Source organism: Labrus mixtus, chromosome 9 (assembly GCF_963584025.1).
Source record: "Labrus mixtus chromosome 9, fLabMix1.1, whole genome shotgun sequence".
Lineage (NCBI taxonomy): Eukaryota > Metazoa > Chordata > Actinopteri > Labriformes > Labridae > Labrus > Labrus mixtus.
This window is the reverse complement of record NC_083620.1, coordinates 29115321-29137820: the sequence shown is the minus strand read 5'-3', so window position 1 is coordinate 29137820 and position 22500 is coordinate 29115321. Positions and strand designations below refer to the sequence as shown.

General features: G+C 44.0%; 2 protein-coding genes across 2 annotated transcripts in view; both read left to right on the top strand.

Moving 5' to 3' along the window:
• LOC132980879 (H-2 class I histocompatibility antigen, Q9 alpha chain-like) overlaps window positions 1–3990 on the top strand; it is an 8098-nt gene extending 4108 nt beyond the window's left edge. The window contains exons 3-5 of the mRNA XM_061047248.1: window positions 401–691; window positions 2862–3146; window positions 3261–3990. Coding sequence (XP_060903231.1) covers window positions 401–691; window positions 2862–3146; window positions 3261–3388 — 704 coding nt within the window. The 3' untranslated portion in view covers window positions 3389–3990. The remainder of the gene's footprint in view (window positions 1–400; window positions 692–2861; window positions 3147–3260) is intronic.
• Window positions 3991–5567: 1577 nt separating this feature from the next.
• The window catches only part of timm50 (translocase of inner mitochondrial membrane 50 homolog (S. cerevisiae)), a 40066-nt gene continuing 23133 nt past the window's right edge, over window positions 5568–22500 (top strand). The window contains exons 1-4 of the mRNA XM_061047258.1: window positions 5568–5854; window positions 6942–7098; window positions 11071–11102; window positions 18682–18703. Coding sequence (XP_060903241.1) covers window positions 5651–5854; window positions 6942–7098; window positions 11071–11102; window positions 18682–18703 — 415 coding nt within the window. The 5' untranslated portion in view covers window positions 5568–5650. The remainder of the gene's footprint in view (window positions 5855–6941; window positions 7099–11070; window positions 11103–18681; window positions 18704–22500) is intronic.

The following is a 22500-nucleotide window of genomic DNA, read 5'->3' as shown; positions in this document are numbered from 1 at the left end:
TGAAAGAGAACTGCTAGTGAAATACAATGAAACTCAAATAAAATGCAATTTGACTGGTGAATAAATCTAGAAACATCGACGCATATCGATGGTCACTGGATATGCTAATATTGACCGATTAATCTGTCGGGCTTTAGCCTTTACTTGTGTGACGTCTAGCCAATCAGATAGTGTTGTGGGCGGGACAATAGGTGAGACAGAGTGGTGGGTAAACTCTGAGGGAAAGACACCTGCAGCAGAGCCAAAGTAGAGCACTTTATAAACTATTGATTTGATCAGTGATCTGTAAGATAAAACACTGATAAATACTGATTATTGCCCCCAAAGGGCAAACAAGGCAGCTTTTCATCTTATCTGTCAATGAATTCACCTACTTCTGTGTTGTTTCCATTCGTTCCAGACATCCATGTGCTGCAGTGGAGGCACGGCTGTGAGGCTGAAAAGCAGACGGCAAACGGCAGCCTGAAGTTCACACGTGGCATTGACATGTACAGCTACGATGGAAAGGACTTCATTTCCTTCGACGCCACCAACAAAGTCTGGGTCGCAGTAAGTCTGGCAGCAGAACAGACCAAGAGGAAGTGGGATAACGAGGAGCTGATACAATACACCATCGGCTACCTGCAGAATAATTGCATCGGATGGCTCCGTGCGTTCATGAAATGCAGGGAAGAGCAGCTCGTTCAAGCCGGTATGTATGACGGAAAAACTTTTTTCTTTTTAAATCCATTTTTCTTGTTTGATTAACAGACTCAGGGTACGGTCGTTCATGCTAACCTTTAGCCAGAGAAAATGCAACTGAAATCTGGGTAACACTTTATATTAAGGTGCTTGTAATAAGCATTAATAACAGGTAATAAGTCACTTATAGGACCTTATTAGATTCTTATTAACACAAGTAAGACTATATAAGTGTTAATGTAGGCATAATTAATCTTTATCTTTATAATCTTTATAAGCAGTGTCCCCACTTTAGATCCAGTACCTGCAGAGAAGCTTTATTAACTCTTAATAAGTGCATAATAAAGTATTTATTCATCTTTATAAGGCATTAATATGAACCTAATAAAGTCTTATTAATGTCAATAAAAATCTTATGAATGTTGATAAGTGGTCTATAAGAAGTTTCTTTGTTAATTACTATCTTACAAGCCAATTATAAATTAATGTATTGTTTAATTAACACTCATGAAGTCTTATTAATGTTAATAAACATATTATTAATGTTTATGACCGTATATAAAGTGTTAGTACATTTCTAATAAGAGCCTATAAGTGTCTTCTAATACAAAAAGTGTTAATTATGTCTATATTAACACTTGTATAGTCTTATTTGTGTTAATAAGAATCTAATAAGGTCTTATAAGTGACTTATTAACTGTTATTAATGCTTATTACAAGCACCTTAATATAAAGTGTTACTGAAATCTGTTCCCCGAGTGTCCACTAGAGGCTGGCTGCAGAAGCACAGGAAGTCACATACACACCCATTCTAAAAAAGCAGAAATTAACAAGCTCACAGCCTGGTTAAAAAAATGATACTGGTGTGATTAGTTATTGTATTATATATATAGTATATAGTATAGTATTGTATTAGTTATTGTCCTGATGAGCACCCACTGTACGGGGGGTGAATTTTATTATGGTTTGTCAGGAGGTTTAAAACCCGCCTCAGCTCCAGCTCTCAGCCTGTCGTTAGGTTGACTGAAAGTTAGACTGAGACAGCATTTCCAGCATGGAGACCGCCATCGATGGGACTCCAGCGCCCCCTGCAGGAACAGACGGGGGACGCCACTCAGGCCTCGTCCATTAATAATTACAGTCTGTGTTCCGCGCCTGACCACACAGAGCAACCCGAACAAGCAGGGGACACAAGCTTCCACACTACAGACATCAATATCCCAGCATCAGGACGATTCAAATACAAGTTCAGAAATAAATAAACAAGAAAGGCTTCATTTGTGAGTACCCCCAGTCACAGCACTTAAAGGGATACTTCACCCATCTGCATTAATCTTTGTATCATTAGAAACCTGGTAGTGTTTTTGAATGGTCGTGCATCCCGCCCTCATTTTCCCCTGAGATGTGAAATCTTTGTATTTCTGAGTCTGTAAAGAAGCTTCAAGTGACGCACAAATGACGATTTTTGCGTCACTGGAAGCTGTTGTGGTTAGCAGGGTGAAACTACAACGCTAGTTCCTCATATTTTCGACCACTGAAGCTACAGACCAATCACAGATCAGTGGGTGGGAACTCAAACTTAACGTCCGCCATATTGCTTGGAAGCTATGCTAACAGGCTCTGTGGAGAAAGCTGATAATAGCGAAAAAATATAAATATAGCAGCGAGACGGCTGCTGCCGACAGGCCGGTCTTGTGTTTTGGTTGCTCCGGCCGCTGGCTGCCAGGGCCACCGCGACACAAGACCGGCCTGTCTGCAGCAGCTCTCTCGCCGTTATATTGCTGTATTGCCGCCGCCTGGTAGTGTCAGTGCTCTCACTGTTTGCCTATGGACACAGACATAGAGTCTGTTTTCTGACAGGAATTTACAAGATCAATTCTGGAAGAAATCTCTGAATCAGTTGAGGAAACGGTCTTATGTGTTGAAGTAAATATGTCTGTAAATGTTTTTTTTTCTATATTTCTACTGCTATACTGAATATTTTGGAGAAACTGTAACGATCGAATTTCCCTCTGGGATTAATAAAGTATTTCTGATTCTGATTCTGAACTAGAGGACCTTAGTGGGAGTGGCCTGCGGTGCTGTGCATTCTGGGATTTGGTGTCATTCATCCACATGATAAAACATCATCGTTTTATTGTTTCCTGTAAATTATATCACTTTATCGCTTCTCCTTGCAGCGCCGCCAAAAGTTCTCATGTTTGCAAAGAACTCCAAATTCAAGAAGAACGTCGTTTTGACCTGCCTGGCGACAGGTTTCTTACCCAAATACATCGAGCTGAATATCAAGAGGGAGGGTCGCGTTCTAATCGGAGACGATGGAGTGTATTCTACAGGCCCCCTTCCCAACGGCGATGACACCTTCCAGAGGAGAGACAACATCGAGATCTTCAGGGATGACTTAGCGACGTTCACCTGTGAGGTGTCTCACTCAGAATCAAACTTACATATTAATATCACCTGGGGTAAGTTTGATTGTTTTTTTGCGACATTAATCTCTATTGGAACTGCGTTATAAACTGAACCTCATCAATAGAAATGCTTTTGAAAGTGAGCTGAGAGTGTTTTCTGTTTTTTAGATAAAACTGAAGAGTCTGGAAATCTACAAGCGATTGGCTGGGTATCCGGGGGTCTGTTCATGTTGCCCGTGGCAGCCGTGGTGCTGCTCATCTTGTATCAAAGAAACATTGGCTTCTCTAGAAAATAAGATGTTTTGTTATATAAACAGAACATTTAAATCTATTTTTGGACACAGCTTTTCTAGAAGTACAGCGTGCTCTGCCGTGTGTTTGTACGAGCTGTAACGTTATGACTCAGTCCTCTCAGCTGTAAGCCAGAAGGACGTCTGTATGAAATCACTCCCATCAACCCCCCTGTCCTCCCCAGAGGTGCTGCTTGTAAAACAGGCACCTGCTTGGGGGGCCCCAGGCCAAACTTTAAACCACAACAGTGGCTCAAAATATGCAGTTTGCAATGACAGTAGGAAACCTCCCTGTTGGAGCCATGGATGGATATAATTGTCTTTATGGTATTTATTGAAGGTTAAGGTAGTCTGTTATATATTGGTGTTTTGGGTTATTGATTATTATATCATTCATTAGGATTATATTGAGTAGGGGGATGTCGGGTCACATGGGTATGAGCGGAGATGTGTTGATTTTTTGTTCTCAGTGGAGGAGAGGGGGTGAGCTGGGTTGCCGTATTTTTTGTTGACCGCTGTTGTTTCTGGTTCACTGTGATTATGAGTTAATGCACGTTATCATAAGTTAAGTTGATTATCTTTTTTACGTTAATAAAAAAAGTCAAACAGAGCTCGTCTTCATGTCTAAGTGTAGCTGCTATGTTTGTCTGTGTTACTGCTATGCATGTAGAGAGCCTTAAAGCCACTGTTCTGTGCACTACTGCCCCCTTGTGGTCACACAGTGTCACTACAACTATTTACATTCAGAAACTGCCTTATGAAAAGTTTACAGAAATTCTCAGTATGCTGTAGTTTTTTTTCATGACAGCCTTTTTAAAAAACAAAATGTTTCCTCTCTTTGACATGGTAGTGACACTCTTGACTGCCCCCTGGTGGCTGCTGTTGGTCACTGCACCTGTTCAAAATGGACAGAGGTTGAGAGCTCTGCACTGTGAAACATGAAGGTGATAAGAAGAAGAGATAAGAGGAAACCACAGACCTCCATCGTCCCTGTAGGTGGTTAAAACATTTAATGTTGCGCACAGCCGGCCAGTGTTGCCAAAGCATAATAATAATAATAACTTTATTTCTATAGCACCTATAGCCTCCCCCCCCTACATTTTGATTTGTATCGTTTTCTCGCGACCCCCCTCTCAGTGTCTCATGACCCCCACTTTGGGAACCACTGTCTGTGTTAGATGATATCTTGTGCGCTCAAGATAACTTTCTTGTGTGCATAAGATAATATATATGTAGGCTATACAATATATATATATATATATACACATATTTTTTTTTAATTTACAAATTATCCCTGCACTCAAATTCACTTCATTTGTCTGTCTACTCGCCGTTATATTTATAACACGTCTACACTCCTGCACTTTAACTTATAGTATCACTGATTGCACATCTCCCCATGTCAATACTGTCCATTTACAACTCTGTTTTTGCACATTTAATCTTTCATATTTAAGATTAGTAATGCTTAGTTAAATCCTGGATGTATATATTCACATTCTTAGTTTTGATATCTTTAGTGCTTATTTACTTTGTATTTAATATTATATTGTGTTTTTTACTCATATTGTGTGTTTGGACAACCTGCTGCTGTAACGCCACAATTTCTCAGTTTGGAAATAAAGTAATTCTATCTATTCTATTCTATTCTAAAAGATAAAGATAAACTTTATTGATCCACCATGGGGGACATTTTTGTATTACAGCAGCTCAAGAAAACAGGAAAAAGGGATAAAATTATTAAAAATAAAAATCAAACATATGTACATCAGTTAAATAACGGCAGAGAAAAAATACAATAATCGAATAATACCAGGTATGTGCATTTCCACTTGTGGAAAGACTTATAATTAAAAAACACACACCGTTATTGATGTGAGTGGTGATGCTGTTAAACAGTCTGATTAAACAGCCTGACGGCAGATTCTATTCTGTTAGTTTTTGGGACTTCAGGGCCTCCGTAGAACACTTTTTGTTTTAACTTCTTAATTTGTGAATGTGATATAATTGCCCATAGTTTTGGGCAACTTGCCATCAACCATCATGGCAGCTCTGCTACGCAATCGAAGGTCAGACTCACTCTCGCTTCTGATTGGATCGGACACTGTAAGTCCCGCCCTCCTCATTCTCCACGTGGCCTCTAGCTGCCGTGATCGCACCTGCCGCCTGCCAATCAAACAGTCCTCAGCCAATCAGCTGCTTTTGTCCTTTTGACTCGCTCTCCCGTCTTACAGCTCACCGGCAGCTTGTGCTTTTACACCATCCAACATGTCGGCTACGTCTGTGTTCCCCATGTGTGTCCGGGCGAGCCGGGGCCTCCTGCGGCTCCGGAGCGGGGCGGCGGGCGTCTCCTCCCCGGCTGTGGTGCATACAGTCCGGACACTCTCCACGGAGAAGCCGCCGACAGGCAGCGTGACGGGCGGGCTGGCTCAGGCGATCCTCCAGGAGAAGCTCCAGCAGCAGCAGAGCCAGGTGAGGAAGCTAAGCTCGCTCGATTTGTTCACCTGCGCAGCGCTGTGGGCGGGGACTGCGTAACTCCCGCCTTTTGCCGTGAAACCCCGCCCACACGAAGTGTCCGTTTAACGGAAATCGAAGCTACCCCTCTTACATGTTATATTGACCACACACTAAGTAATAACGACTTTTCTTCGCGTGTCATTCTTATGAAACGTGTCCGCGTTATGACTGTTTGGTGTCCGCTCCGGGCTGCCGTAGATTATCTGAATGAACCTGAGATGAAGGTAGCTAACAGGTTAGCAGGCTAATGTTAGCATGCTAATGTTAGCATGCGTTTTCACAGGTGCTGAGAGGCTGCCTGTCTCACCTTGTGACGTCATAAACAAAATGTGACTTTAACGGTCTCGTTCAGAGCTTAATCGATATATTCTTCAACACATTAAAGAGGTTCATTTGTTTATTTTGATTTACTAAAGGGAGCTATGACAGGTAGCCTGAAGTTAGCATTAGCTCCCCCCTCCTCCTCTCTGTCTGTGCCCCCCCACACACACACACACACACACACACACACACACACACACACACACACACACACACACACACACACACACACACACACACACACACACACACACTGATCTGTGTGATGAACCCTCATTTAATGTAGGAGCTGAGAGATAAACACAGTTAACATTCAAGGTTTGTTTGGTTTGAAGGTCAGCACAGAGACCCCGCCCCCCCTCCCCTAGACCCAAAACTGGAGGACCACAGGGTCTGTGAAGGACCACGGGGTCTGTGAAGGACCACAGGGTCTATGAAGGACCACGGGGTCTGTGAAGGACCACGGGGTCTATGAAGGACCACAGGGTCTATGAAAGACCACAGGGTCTATGTAGGACCACAGGGTCTATGAAGGACCACAGGGTCTATGAAGGACCACAGGGTCTATGAAAGACCACAGGGTCTCTGGAGGACCACAGGGTCTACGGAGGACCACAGGGTCTATGAAGGACCACAGGTTTATGGAGGACCACAGGGTCTACGGAGGACCCTGAAGAGGATTCATCATAATATGTCCCCTTTAATTGTTATTGTTCTGCAGGGCCAGCCCCCCCCTGAGGGAGGTGAGGGAGAGCGGGACGGGGAGCAGAAGGACGACAAGAAGCAGAAGGAGAACACGGCCTACGCTAAGAAGATGGTGCTTCGACTGGCCGGGCTCATGGGGATCGGCGGGGCGGTCGGCATGGTCTACCTATTCGGTGAGTGTGGAAACTTTAAGGTTCAGGTGACTTTGTTTGTTCCTGTGGGTAAATGTGGCTGCAGGGAGAGTCACGTACACTTGATAAAGCACAGACGATACAGGAAACAAACGCACAGTACTGAGGGAACAGTCCAGACGTGAAACCTGAAATTCCTCAGACAAGACGAAGCACTTAACTCTTAAGACTCCAAACTGACTCTAATGCAAGAAGGTAATGTCCACAAAACAAAAAGGAAATGTTGACACACACTCAGGCACGGTCAGTTTGTCTGCAGGTTGATTTTCTGTTTCAGTGCCGAACATTTAACTCGTAGAGATTGAATTAGGGCCAAAAAAAAAGACTCGAGACGCGTCACGCTGTTTTTTATTCATGTATGTTTTCCTCCAATGACGCCTCATGGCTGTGACCTCGACGGGTAGCCACATGTCGCCGTTATCAAGAAGGAAACACGTTTAATCTGCAGGCGTCTGCAAATATACCTCTAAATACACAATACACAACATTTTACCTTCCAGATTGAATGGACACACACACACACACACACACACACACACACACATTGTTTTCTGCAGAGTGATGAATGTCATGCTACCTTGTTTTCTTTCTTTTTTTACGGTCAGTGTAAAAATCGTTGATTTACTGAAAATCAATCAGGAGGAAAGTTGTTGTAAAAAGAGCAAACGCTTAAATGTCGGACTAGCGTCGCAGTCTGGTGCTATGGCAACAGTTTTTCCTTTTTGATTAATTCTCTGTTTGATTGGTTCATAATGTCAACAAACAGGAGCGGAGAATAAGATACAGGAGAACCGAAAACAGCTTTCTTACCCGACTGAGATCGTGCCGCTCGGAGGGCTTTAGCCTATCTCCTCTTTCTTTCTTTTTTTTAATTACTTTTTATTGTCATCATGTCTTAACATACAGTACACATATTTTATATTATATATAATATAATATTTTACATTTTTATAAGTGGTGTGGTGTCAAAAAGGTTGTGTCCCCCCGTGATGTGGAAATACTAAAAAATGAGTTATATAAAATGAAAGAATAAAATTAAATTAAAAGAAAGAGAAGAAGAGTCAAAGGAGAAAAAAAAGAAAAACATTTTTAGTTATTTCCTCCTTCTGCCTGCTTGAGGCGACATTTCCAGAATATTACCTGCTGCTGCGTTCATTCATCAGATCTGACTTCATGCAGACTCTTTCTTTGCTAAAGGGTTAGCGGGAATTCTTTTGCGGTTAAATCAGAATGAAAAACTCGACCTGTTTGTGTCCATACGTGCAGCTCACCTTAAAAATGTTCAGGAAGTTTTCAGGATTTTTGTGTACGTGTGAAATCACTTAATGTGTAAAAGTAACATGTGAATGTTTGATGCTCTCACCATCACGTTCACAACATGTTCCTCTTTGTTGTATGTGAGCATCAAGACAGATAAACGTGTTTAATTGGAAAGTTTTCCTGTCTCAATGGCGTCTTTCTAAAAAGTATTTCAAGCTTTTTCTGTCGTTCTCCGTCAGATTGAAGGTTCATTGAACATCTTGAGTTTTTGTGCTGTCGGTCAAACAAAATACGAATTGAAAAAAGTCTCCAAATGAAATAAAATGACAAACTTTGTTGTTGATTTTCTCCAGTAATCGTTAAAATAAAAAGTAAGAAACATCACAGTGTCTCAGAGCTCTAACTATCTGCATGACTTAATGCCCCCTCCTATGTGAACATTGGGTGTGATTGGTTTATCACCCCTCAGCTTCCTGTTTGTAGGGACAGCCCACAGAGGGGGCGGAGCTAGCTGCTGTCAGTCAGACGTGAGCAGCTTGTCTTCAGAGAGAAAGTCACACTGTCAGGTAGAAAACAGGAGCGGGGTGTCAGAGCGTCTCAGGACACATTTTAGATTGAGAGCAGAACGTCTTGAGATTCCTGGCAGAAGGTTTATTTTTTTGGAGTTTGACTTTCGGCGGTGATGTAAAAGGATTTTATCAGGATGTTGACGAGGAGGGATGGGACTCAGTGGAGCTGCTGGTTCATCTGCTGGATTCAAGGAGTCGCTGCTGCTTTTTATTTTTACCTTCAAGCTCTTCCTGTCCCTGAAGATTTTTTTCTTAATCGGGGACGTTTTGGATTTCTCTTTCTTTTGTCCTCTTCTTATGACCGAAGCGCTCTCCACAGCTGGTTTATTTCCCCTGCTGATGTGCCGCCGTGCACTCTGCAGAGGAGTGATGGCACGGTGTCTCAAACGGAGCCTAATAAAAAACGACTGCATGCTTTGGAAGTGCCAGATCTCACTGATCTCTGCAGGAGATGCACCGACTTTTCCTTTCTCCCTCATCCTGATGCTGGAGGACGTTGTTGGAATATGTTCTTAAACCATGTGGATTTTTTTTTTTTTAACCCTCCCGAGTCTCATATTGTGGATTATAACTCGACAACAGCTGGATAATAATCTGCATGTTTGTCCTGGTTCCCCTGCAGATAGGTTTGTGAAATACTTTTTGGTTCAGCGTCTCTAGATTTGGGTCTCTCTCAGATAATATCTGTTGGATGAGTTCGCTTTGTGCACGCTCTAAAAACTGATGAAGTGCTAATGAGACTTACATAAAGAAAGGCTTTGGTTGGTTGTTGGTACTCTGCATGTCTCACTTTTTAGAAAAAAGTAAATTCACTTTTAATCTGATATTTGTGAATGTTCGTTTGTTTGCATATGGTCGACCATCCTGCATGTTAAAACATTTAAAAGATGCTGAATAAAGAAATCAAAGGTTTTAAACCCTGGGGATGTTTTTTTCTTTTAAAGATGTTCTGTTTGTTTGACCAACAGCTCAAAACATAAAGGATTCATTCACCTAATCCATTTTAAGTGGATGCCTCCAGCCTATTGTGCATTCTCTTTTTTTTTAGGTTGTGGTGTTTTTCTGACCACTGCTTCATTTGTAAACAATGAAGTCAAACTGATAGTGTCAGAGGAGAAGAATGAGTCCAGAGTGCGGCTTTAATTCATGCAGAAAGACGACGACAGTGTTGGAGGAGAAATCTGACATGACTCAGCAGTTTTTGTTTTCCTTGCCTCAGAAAACCTCGTACACCTCCGCTCTGTTTCTACTCGGCGTTCAAACTCAAGTGTAACCTGTTGCATTAATCTTTAAAAATGTGTGCATGCCTCCTCTTTCTTCTTAAACAATCAGAGAATTCAGGAGAGTTCCAAACTGCTGAACTGAATCTGCACCTCGAGCTGCAACCTGCAAATATTTGACTTTTTCTGATCACAGCAGAAATGAAATGTTTCTCAAGTATTGTTCATTTTGTGTTTTTAGACAAAACTCTGACGTCTACAAACATCAAACATCACACGAGTTTCCAGAGCTGATACTAAACAAAATGTCTTTTCAGTCAGATGTTTGAACTGTCTTATTAACAAAGTTTCTCTCCCCTGACTTCAGGTCTATAGACTCATATTATACGATACATGCTGGGGCCCGACTGATATGGGATTTTTGGTTTCGATATCTTTCTCTGATCTGTAGAGATAGATTTAGACATTTATTGTGATGATCCATCTGTTATCAAACACTTGTGGAAAAGATTTACAATGAAGACAAGATGATCACTCGACTGGAAAATGACTGTTCATGTACGTGTATCACCGCTTGACACTCTGCAGAGTGATGATGTTTGTTGTAATCCATACAGCGCCCTCTGCTGGTGAAAGAGAACTGCTAGTGTAATACAATGAAACTCAAATGAAATGATGTTTAACTGGTGAATAAATCGAGTGATATCGGCTCATATCTGTGATAAAATCAGCTGATGGTCACTGGATATGCTGATATCAGCTGATTATTATAGCTGGCAGATTTTATTTCAACTGTTTGAAATAAAAAAACATAAACTATTTCTGCTAAAGTTTACAGCTGTCTGTCTTTCAGAGAAACGCCCTTCAGAGCGCTGATCATCTTTTTGTTTTCTTTCTTTTTTTAGGCAGCAATTCAGTGGACGAACAAGGAAACCCGGTAAGTCTGATCACACACACACACACACACACACACACTTATCCCTGCAGCTGTTTATTAGTCAGGACACATTTACTCGTCCGTGTGAGACTTAAGCAGGACGTTCTCGGGAGCGGCACACTTTGGCGCTCTGCTGTGAATCTCTTTCTTCTTTTGATGTGCGGCGGGTGGCGGCGGCGGCGGTGGTGGCGCTCCGCTCACCTCGCAGACAGGAGCTCCTCTTCCTGTTGTAAAGGACACACATCACAGGAGGATGTGACGTGTGTCCTTTACAACAGGAGAGGAAGGAGCACACTTATCTCACCTCCTCTCCTTCCCCCTTTGGTTCCTTGTTGATGTGTTAAAGAGGAGGCAGCACACTTCACAGGTCGATGTGATGTGGAGGTTCTCGTCTGAGCCGTCGGGAGCATCAAAGAGGCTGATGACCCCCCCCCCCCCCCCCCCCCCGTGAATAATGACCCTCATATCCCGTCCTGCCATCAAACAGACAAAGCTCATTAAAGAGCCGGTTTATTACTTCTTTCTTAGGAACATTTAGAACTTCACTTTCACACTTTGTCTTAATGCAGCATCGACTGGTCAGACTCGTTCACCTGCTCACATTTCTTTTTAGTAACATTTTAAATTAAACATTGTTAAAAAAAAAAAAGAAAGAATGTAAACTTATGCTGCAAAAGAGTCTCCAATAAATAAAATAAAAAGTATTTTAGAATGAAATGAACTAATCAAGATAGCCTGTATATAAACATATTTATTTTAAATTGCAGAGACAAACACAGACACCTTTCAGTTTATGAAGCCAACACTTTTTTGAATGCAGTAGCAACTTTTAATATTTCTCTCTCTGTCAATAGAAAAACCCTGACACACACAAATCACACTCAGTGTCATTTGAAATATCTTTTTTTCTGAGTTTCTAAATAAATTATTCATTTTTGTTGGTAAAATTCTGACTCCTCTTTTGTCTTTTGCCATTCCCCATGAGCCGGGTTGTGACAACAGGGTGGTTGTTGTTGTTGGTTGATTATTTTGTCCAGTAAATGTTAATAATTATTTTAATGACAATAATTTCAAAAAAATTGCACGCAACTAAAACATTGTTCCACTTCACCTCCAACCGAGAGGAAACGCTGACGCTCTGCATGTAATCCGCTGCAATCAAGACGCCAATAGCATTAGTCATGGCTTTGGCCCGTTCAGAATTACAGGAGGAGTTCCGCATAGAGACTGTAGGAACACTTCCTTTACCATTTGCACAGTTTGAAGAGGTCTACTTCAGCATGCATTATTAAACATTAAAAACAACTTCAAACTTTAAAAAAAGAGTCAAACTTCACATTTGAGATTGGATTTCCTTCTCTAAAGCTCTCGTGTGTAAATTGGGGATTGAAGTCGTAATTTGGCAGGAGGTGAGCTCTGAGAGGTGTCGGCCTGAGAATCCGGGACTCTTCAAAGGGGGGCACACTTCTCTCACATTAAAACCCTTTTGTTCAGAGCACAGAGCCAAAACGTCTCAGGATGGCTTCCTGCTAATTGCTCTTTGTGTCCCCCCCCCCCCCCCCCCCCCCACCACTTTGAAGCCGACGGCCCGAGAATAAAACAGGAGAGCGGGCTCTTTACTCCACTTCCTGCTTTTATATTTGATTATCCAATGAGAGGAGGGCTCAGCTTTCCACATGCAAAAGGATCCAGATCTGCACATTCATGACCTCGTTTGAGTGTTTTCTTGTTTCTCTGCTTGATGCTAATCGATCCAAAGAAAATAAATGATCCGAGTCTTACTTCAGTGTTTTATAGAAAGTTTCAGGGATTGGAATCAGAGAAACGATATTTAGCCTGCTGTGTCGTTGTTTTGGATCAAACAAAGCCTCATTTTGATGACGTGAGTGGAGGTGTGAATGTGGGAAAGAGGATCTGTCTTTTGTCTTCCTTCACTTCCTTACAGTCTGGGAGGATTCCCTCCTTCAATGAGCACACTTATCTCACCTCCACATCCTCCTGAGCCTCCTGCTCCCTTCAGACGACACACTTCACACTTCTGGAGGCGGCGCTGCGGCGGCCGTCTTGTGCCGCTCGTCTGATCCTTCAAAGAGCACACTTATCGCACCTCCTCGTCCTCGGGGAGGCTTTCCCGGCTTCACGCTCGACATTTGCTAAACAGGACGCCATGACATGTGGCGTGTGCCGGGGCTGCTGTGAGAGTTTGTAGTTCAAAGAATAAAACACCTCTGAGGACATGACGGGTGTCTGTGTACGATGTGTGGTCTCAAGCTTCTCTGCACTGGAGGAGATTTATTTAGTTGTCTGTTTCAATCTGGTTAATCGAGTTTTTCTGTTTATTCCACTTCCTGTTGTTGTTGGTTTTTTTCTGCCTTGTTAATTATGATTTTTGTTTTTTTCCCTCCCTCGTGTTGTTTTTTTTTTTGTTCCTGTCAGAAGTTCACTCAAGTAAATTTTCTAGAACATTCCTGTTTAAAAAAAACAAAACTCCCTTTTTGCACTTTTTAAGACGAGAGAAAATCTGAAGTCAGGCTGTGCGATATGTCGCACGACAACGATGATTTTAAATGTATTTTAAATATGTAAAATAAATATTTGTTTTGACTTTCAGCACACATCACGCAGCGTCAGAAGTGTTGATTTTAAACGGATAAAAACGATGTGGGCTCACTTCTGGTTTCATGTCTGTGGTGTTTACAGATTAAAAACACGAGCTCTGCTTCACTGAAGGAGCTGGTTATTTTTTATGTTTTTACTGTCTCTAAAATGCAAAGAGGCAAACTACAAGCTCAAGTCGACTTCAGCCAGTAATCTGAATTTTTCCAACTTTGAGTCTGAACTGAATCTCCTCGTCTGTTTCTGGATCGCTCCCTGTTTGTTTTTTCTGAGTTATTGTCTGAAGGGGATGTGAGGATGTGAGGACGCGGGAACCAGGACCCGTCCTCTCCTCCGGGCCCGTGTTGTAAAGATCTTTTCTTCTTCTCATTCTCACACGTTATAAACTCTCCTGGTTTGTATCCTGTCTGGACGACTCACTTCAAAGCAGAGGCACACTTCTTCCACCTTCAGACCCCTCGCCCCTCCCCCTCCTCCTCCCCCTCCACCCCTCGGAGGGCTCTTGTCCCAGCTGTCAGCGGGAAACGATGGCTCTTGGTGACCTTGGTTAAAACCTCTTTTTGCAGGCTGGGAGGTAAAGGGGCGGGGCATCAGGAGGACACACTTCTCTCAAGTTGCACTTTAACCTTTAAAAAAGCCATCATGAGACATGCAGATCTATGTCTTTACCTGATTGGTGATATGGTCGTCTCAAACAGGAAGTGGAGTCGCTCATCTCACCCTCTGTCTGAACTTTTAGTTATTCTCTGAGTTCTTCTTTCTCAGAACTGGACGTTTCCTCTCCTCAGCTGGTTCTATCTGGTGGTTTGGTGTTGCACATGTGTTGCCTGATGTCATGCACAGACTTTGTGTTTTCATGAAGTGTGATGATGAGATCCAGGATGAAGAGGAGCTGCAGAGCAAACAAACATCTCTGCAGAGGTGCTGATTGGGAGACATTGAGGGAGAAAGTTCATATTCCATCTGTGATGAGCTGCTCGGGTTCAAATCATCCGGTCTGTCAGCGCAGCAGGCTGTCTGAAGTAGTTTTCAGTTTGATCCAGCAGAGGGCGCCCTCAGCTTGACTTGACCATTTCATGCACTCTTGAGCTCAGTAAATGAGGGGGGCGAACTCACATGAGGGAAGACGTGACCCCCCCCCCCCCCCCCAATGCAAATCAGCCTCATTGCAAAAACGATCTCATTTGCAAAAAACGGCTCGGGGGAGTACAATAAAGAGTCTGCTGAGAGTTGGTGGAGGGATGTCTCAGGTGGTCATGACAACAAGTCCACCTCTTGATGACCTTTAAAATAGATTATCCTCATACACAGATTGTACATTTTTACTTTGACATTTATTATTGTTGATGAATTTGTCTCCTGCCTGTGGAGACGGTCATGTGATGAACGCAGGACGGGGAACCTGCAAGTGTGTTTATGTTGTTGTCTGTTTGAGTTTTCCTTCATTGCTCCTTCAAGGGAGGAAACTTTCTTTTAAACTAAAATCACATAGTTTTTTAGTCTGGCCTCACACTAAATTTGAAAAGTGTCCCCTCTCCTCTCAGCTCGTCATATTTATGTGAACGCAGGCCGTGTAGACAGCTTCTCGCTCCACTGTTGGTTGCAAAAACTGGAGCAACCTGCACAGCGCTGGATGAATATGATGAGCACGATATGATTCATGAGTGACATCTTGAGACTTGAGCAAACGATGCTCTTGTTTTGTGTGCGGTTAGCGACATCTTTCCACTCTCAGTGAACTCTGCACACATTTTTCTGCAATCAAAGCGCCCATGTGAGGTTCACACATCAGATGGTGCAATGATAGTTTCTCAAGTTTATTAACAGATGTGAATATTTCCTCAATATGGCGTCCATACTCAGAAGAAACGCCTGAGGAACCACAGCAGCCCGTTGTCTTCTGAGGTCAAAATGCAGCAAAAAGGACCCGTCAGATTATTGAGTGTGTAACATTCTCAGTTAAGGATTTTAAATTTTAAACAGATGACACCTTCATCATTTGGACCTAATTTACAAGTATTAGCGATCTGACGAAGAGGAGCTGTGGGAACGACGGAGGACGATGAAGCTGCAGAGAAGCTGACAGAGCCGTGATAAGAAGTCATGAGAGAGGAATGAGACGCTGACATGCGACGGTCAATTGAAGTCCAGCTGCTGCTTGTTGAGTTGGAGGGAGGTGTTAAAGAGGCCGTTAAACCCTCATCGACACCTCGGTACCTCTGCAGAGCTGCAGCCTGGGAGAGGAGGGACTGGGATGTGGTTCCCACACTGTAAACACAGAACTGTTTCACTTTGAAGCTGAATGAACAAAAGAGGTGATTTAACTCAACAAAATCCTAAAAGTCAAGCTGGAAGTTTTGTCTTGTTTTATCTATCTGTACAAAGAATCAACATTAGAGCCTCTCAGTGTTTTTCAAGTCGACTTTTAAAGCGATCACATATTGTGAGCAGTCTGGGACAAATAGACGTGCAGTTATTGGGCTCTGCCACCAGGTGGAGCTCTACACCAGAGACCAGACCCTCTCTGTGCTTCCTCCCCTCCTTTCCCTCCATCATCACCTCCCTCACTTGACTGTTTTTACCTCCTGATCCTCCCTGCTCTCTCTCCATGTTTCTTCTCTCTTCTCTGCATTTTCATCAGATCTTTTTTTTAACTTGTTTATTTGTTGTATGATCGAGTCGGCTGTCTTGCGTTGTCTACCTGCAGACAGAATCATTGTCCATGTCCTCAGACTTGTGTAACTTTATTCAAAGTTCTGAAAGCTTCAGTCTTTGAGTCGGTTACAAAGCTTCCCAAAGTACGTTTTGAATACGGGGAAAAGGAGTTTCAGGTACTCTGCTCCTGCAGTCTGGACTCTCTCTCTCTCAGTCTGGACTCTCTCTCTCTCTCTCAGTCTGGACTCTCTCTCTCTCTCTCTCTCAGTCTGGACTCTCTCTCTCTCTCTCAGTCTGGACTCTCTCTCTCTCTCTCTCAGTCTGGACTCTCTCTCTCTCCTGCAGTCTGGACTCTCTCTCTCTCAGTCTGGACTCTCTCTCTCTCTCTCTCAGTCTGGACTCTCTCTCTCTCCTGCAGTCTGGACTCTCTCTCAGTCTGGACTCTCTCTCTCTCTCTCAGTCTGGACTCTCTCTCTCTCTCTCTCAGTCTGGACTCTCTCTCTCTCCTGCAGTCTGGACTCTCTCTCTCTCTCTCAGTCTGGACTCTCTCTCTCTCAGTCTGGACTCTCTCTCTCTCTCTCAGTCTGGACTCTCTCTCTCTCCTGCAGTCTGGACTCTCTCTCTCTCAGTCTGGACTCTCTCTCTCTCTCTCAGTCTGGACTCTCTCTCTCCTGCAGTCTGGACTCTCTCTCTCTCAGTCTGGACTCTCTCTCTCTCTCTCAGTCTGGACTCTCTCTCTCTCTCCTGCAGTCTGGACTCTCTCTCTCTCAGTCTGGACTCTCTCTCTCTCTCTCAGTCTGGACTCTCTCTCTCTCCTGCAGTCTGGACTCTCTCTCTCTCAGTCTGGACTCTCTCTCTCTCTCAGTCTGGACTCTCTCTCTCTCAGTCTGGACTCTCTCTCTCTCTCAGTCTGGACTCTCTCTCTCTCTCTCAGTCTGGACTCTCTCTCTCTCTCTCAGTCTGGACTCTCTCTCTCTCTCTCTCAGTCTGGACTCTCTCTCTCTCCTGCAGTCTGGACTCTCTCTCTCTCCTGCAGTCTGGACTCTCTCTCTCTCCTGCAGTCTGGGCTCTCTCTCTCTCCTGCAGTCTGGACTCTCTCTCTCCTGCAGTCTGGACTCTCTCTCTCTCCTGCAGTCTGGACTCTCTCTCTCTCAGTCTGGACTCTCTCTCTCTCCTGCAGTCTGGGCTCTCTCTCTCTCCTGCAGTCTGGACTCTCTCTCTCCTGCAGTCTGGACTCTCTCTCTCTCAGTCTGGACTCTCTCTCTCTCAGTCTGGACTCTCTCTCTCTCAGTCTGGACTCTCTCTCTCTCTCTCTCAGTCTGGACTCTCTCTCTCTCTCAGTCTGGACTCTCTCTCTCTCCTGCAGTCTGGACTCTCTCTCTCTCTCAGTCTGGACTCTCTCTCTCTCTCAGTCTGGACTCTCTCTCTCTCAGTCTGGACTCTCTCCTGCAGTCTGGACTCTCTCTCTCTCTCAGTCTGGACTCTCTCTCTCTCTCAGTCTGGACTCTCTCTCTCTCAGTCTGGACTCTCTCCTGCAGTCTGGACTCTCTGTCTCTCTCCTGCAGTCTGGACTCTCTCTCTCTCTCCTGCAGTCTGGACTCTCTCTCTCTCTCAGTCTGGACTCTCTCTCTCTCTCAGTCTGGACTCTCTCTCTCTCTCAGTCTGGACTCTCTCTCTCTCAGTCTGGACTCTCTCCTGCAGCCTGGACTCTCTCTCTCTCTCCTGCAGTCTGGACTCTCTCTCTCTCTCCTGCAGTCTGGACTCTCTCGCTCTCTCAGTCTGAACTCTCTCTCTCTCTCCTGCAGTCTGGACTCTCTCTCTCTCAGTCTGGACTCTCTCCTGCAGTCTGGACTCTCTCTCTCTCTCCTGCAGTCTGGACTCTCTCTCTCTCTCTCAGTCTGGACTCTCTCCTGCAGTCTGGACTCTCTCTCTCTCTCCTGCAGTCTGGACTCTCTCGCTCTCTCAGTCTGAACTCTCTCTCTCCTGCAGCAAGCAAAACCATAACCGACCACCAGAGGGGGCCAAAGCTCTGAAACACAAACAGAACACCAGTAGCCGGCAAATCCCACATGGCCAGGGCAGGGGGGGTCACAGTTTTTAACCCACTTTATCACATGTCCTCCTGATAATGAATCAGATTTATTAATCGATGTCAGAGCGATTGATCATGTTTGCTGTAATGTTGTCACCACAAACTTGAACCCTGATTGATCCTGATCAAATACTGTCAACACTGGAACCCTGATACGATGGATTATCAGAAACTGAAGACTGATTTTAATCTTTTCTTCTCTTCTCTTCCTGACAGATTCCAGACGAGTTCGACAGAGGTGAGTCTGACAAATATATTTATTCATAGTTATCATTACGCTTTGGCATGATGTCAGACACTTCGAGGAACAACCTGAGCCTGTCAGGGACAAAAACTACAACTTTTTATTTTATTTTTATTTTTTAAAGATTTATTTTTGGGGTCATGAAGTCATCCAGCCCCAAAGAATGAACCAATAAGACTCTAAAATCTGTTTAAGAACAAAAAACTGAAATCGCCTTTTTTTTTGGTCACAAGTCAGATTTCTTCCTGGGACGATTTGCAATCTGCTTCAGAACAATTAAAAACCAGCAGCAGATTGCAGACTGAAAGAGGCCTTAAATACTCTTATTGAATAAACTGTGTGTGTGTGTGTGTGTGTGTGGGTGTGTGTTGTCTTCACCCCGCCCCGCTCCAGATGAGTCTCCTCCTGAACATGTGTGTTTTTATTGACTCCCTGGCAGCGTGTGTGTGACTTGGTGTCAGCGTTTGTTTGAATGATGGATCACTCCGCTGAGCCTCGGTGGCACTGCCAACTGCTCTCACTGTGTGCGTACCAACCACCCATATGCCCCGTCCATCACTCATACACCCCCCCCCCCCCCCCCCCCAAAACTCACCATCTGACCTCCAAAAAACACGTTTACCTCCAGCTCATTTATCCAGAGAAAAGGACTGCAGCAGACTCGTCAAAATGTCTGTAAAACACAGAATCATCTCAGAGTCTGATAAAGTTAGTGACTTCATCAAATCATATCTCTAACTTTTCTTTTTTTGCAACTTTGTGTTTATTGGGCAATCCAAACATAGTTCATTTCTTACATCGTTCTTCTTCTTTTTTTTAAATGTTATGCAAAACAATAATAGAATGCAGAAGAAGAACACAAAATGGTTATAATAATATCCTAGTTTGCCCATTTTTTTGTAATAGAGAAAAATAAAACAACAAAAAACAAGCAATCCACATAAAAAAAAAAAAAAACACACACAGACCCAAAACAGAAAGTAACTTTCTCTCTGTGGCACTGGAGAGGTTTGTCTGTGGAGAACGACTGACTCACTGGGTTTAAGATTCTTTACTCCTCGCCATCGGCCACAGTGAGCGTCACAAAGCTTCAGAACAAGATCCTGATTCTCTAACGCTGCCGAGGAGAGTTTCAACAATTTAGTCTGCAAAATCAGGAAGCTAAACTCTGGAGCTTCTCATGAGAACACTTCAGTTATAAGTACTAAGTATAAGAGTGATATGGAGGGTTTGTTTTTGGATGTTTTTTTAGGAAGGTTGTCGTCCTTTCTGCGGCTTTTTCTGCTTTTAAAAAGTCGTGAATAATTGAGGTTAAGATGCCGTTTGAAAAGAGAAGTTTAAAAACACTCAAGCTCCAAAATCAGGAAGCTAATCTCTGGAGCTTCTCATAACAACGCTTTATATGTTAGTACTTTTATTTAAAGTGACGTTGTGAAGCCGGGACAAGTGACCTCCCCCCCCCACCCCCCCCCCCCCCCCCGCTCCCCTCCTCAAAATCAGTCGTCAATACCAGAAGATGTTTCATTAGATGAGCTCAAATCCTCCACACAGATTCTTCTGATTTGCTCGATGATTAGCTAACGCTTCTGAGGTTTCACATCGATCTGACACTCTGTCTCTCTCTCTCTAAACGAGTTCTGATCGCCCCTGCTGCTACCGATGATCACTTGATCAATAATTTGATCTCCTTCCTCCTCCTCCTGAGTCCGTCCCTCCATCCCCTCTGTCCGTCATAAAACACTCCCAGAGGTCCACTTTGTACAAAAAGTCTCCATCTCTTCATGTCTCCCTCTGTGTCTCTAACTTTATCACCTCTCTCTCTCTCTCTCTCTCTCTCTCTCTCTATCCCTCCATCTGTCTCCATCTCTGTCTCAGTTCTGGATCCCAGAGGTCCACGTCTCATAAATCTAACGTGCTGCTCGTTGGTTTGAACTCAAAACAGTAAAGAAAAGTGAATGAAGTTTGTTTTAGAGGAACACATCGGTCTGAGTCCACCCGTCATGGACTGAAGGCTGCAGAGACAGCAGGATGTTTGTATGGATCAGGGGATGGAGGAACAGAAGGAGGGGTGGGGGCCAGCGGGGCACTAAGGTATTGACTAATCAGTTATTTGTATCAGCAAAGCGATCAGAATTAGTTTAAGAGGGCGGTCCTGTCTCGCCAGATCGACCTGATGTAAACCTCACAGCTGTCACTCAAACTAAGGCACCAGTGTTCTCTAAAAGCATTTTTAGAAACACATCATGTTACATTACACTTCATGTTTGCAAGATGAAATCTGGTTCAGTGTTTGCACCTAAATTTAGACCTTTTGCAGGCAAACTACGTTTCAGGTCCCTGAAAACTCTCCTTTTGTAAAACTCCTTCCAGGGTGAAGAAACTCTGTTTAAGGTGTTTCTGTGTAGACGCTGAAAACAGAGCTTTGTGCTCGTTGTCCCCTCTTCCTCGTCCCCTCTTCCTCGTTCCCCTCTTCCTCGTCCCCTCTTCCTCGTCCCCTCTTCCTCGTCCCCTCCTCTGCAGAGGAATGGCGAGATAATTGTCAAGGACATCGTTGTTGATTTACAGATGTTACAGTTTGTTTGATGTTTTCATGTGGACGGAGGTGTTTTTGAGAGCGGAGCGTGTGTGGACGGGATTAAAAGGAAAACCTCTGATTTAAAGAATTCCCGTCGACTAGGTAACCTTTGACCTCTTTGGAGGTTTTGCTTGAAATAGCTTCTCTGACGTCATTTCTGATTTTACGTTTTCACTCTCCTCGTTGCAGCAGGGAGAGTCATTGCTAAAATGTCACATTCATCCTTTAGATTAAACCGGGTTAGTTTGGGTGACCTTGGTCATTACATCATCATGTGGTTATGACATCATCACTTATTGATTTTTACTGGACGGGGGATAAATGATGTGGAATTACTGCACACTGATTTGTCCACACTTCAGATCTCTGCACATTTCCCATTAGCCCCTTCAGAGTAATGAAGGCCAATCATGACCCCAAAGACCTCTCGGGGACCTCTGAGGGACCTCAGGGACCGGGGCCAAATATACCCTGATGAGCTTAGGGACGGGGGTAAAAGTTCATGATCCCTCAGGGACCTCCTTCATCGCCCTCCTTCATCGCCTTTTATCCTCTTTCTCTTCATCCTCTCGTCTGTCCACCATCACCTCTTTATCCAACACTCATCTTCATCTCCTCCTCCTCTGTCCTGTCCGCCTCCAGTATCCTCTACCTCCTCCTCCTCTTCCTCCTCCACCTCCTCTACCTCCTCCTCCTCTTCCTCCATCGCTTCCTCCTCTTCCTCCTCCACCTCCTCTTCCTCCTCCACCTCCTCTTCCTCCTCCTCTTCTTTCTCATCCTCCTCCTCTTCTTCCTCTTCCTCCTCTTCCTCCTCCACCTCCTCTTCCTCCTCCTCCTCCTTTTCCTCCTCCTCTTCTTTCTCATCCTCCTCCTCTTCTTCCTCTTCCTCCTCTTTCTCCTCCTCCTTCATTGCTTCCTCTTCCTCCTCATCCTCCTCCTCTTCTTCCTCTTCCTCCTCTTTCTCCTCCTCCTCCTCTTCCTCCTCCTCCTCTTTCTCCTCGTCCTCCTCTTCTTCCTCCTCCTCCTTTTCCTCCTCCTCTTCTTTCTCATCCTCCTCCTCTTCTTCCTCCTCCTCCTCCTCCTCTTTCTCCTCGTCCTCCTCTTCTTCCTCCTCCTCTTCCTCCTCTTCCTCCTCTTCCTCCTATTCCTCCTCTCCTCTTCCTCCTCTTCCTCCTTTTCCTCCTCTTCCTCTTACTCTTCCTCTTCCTCCTCCTCT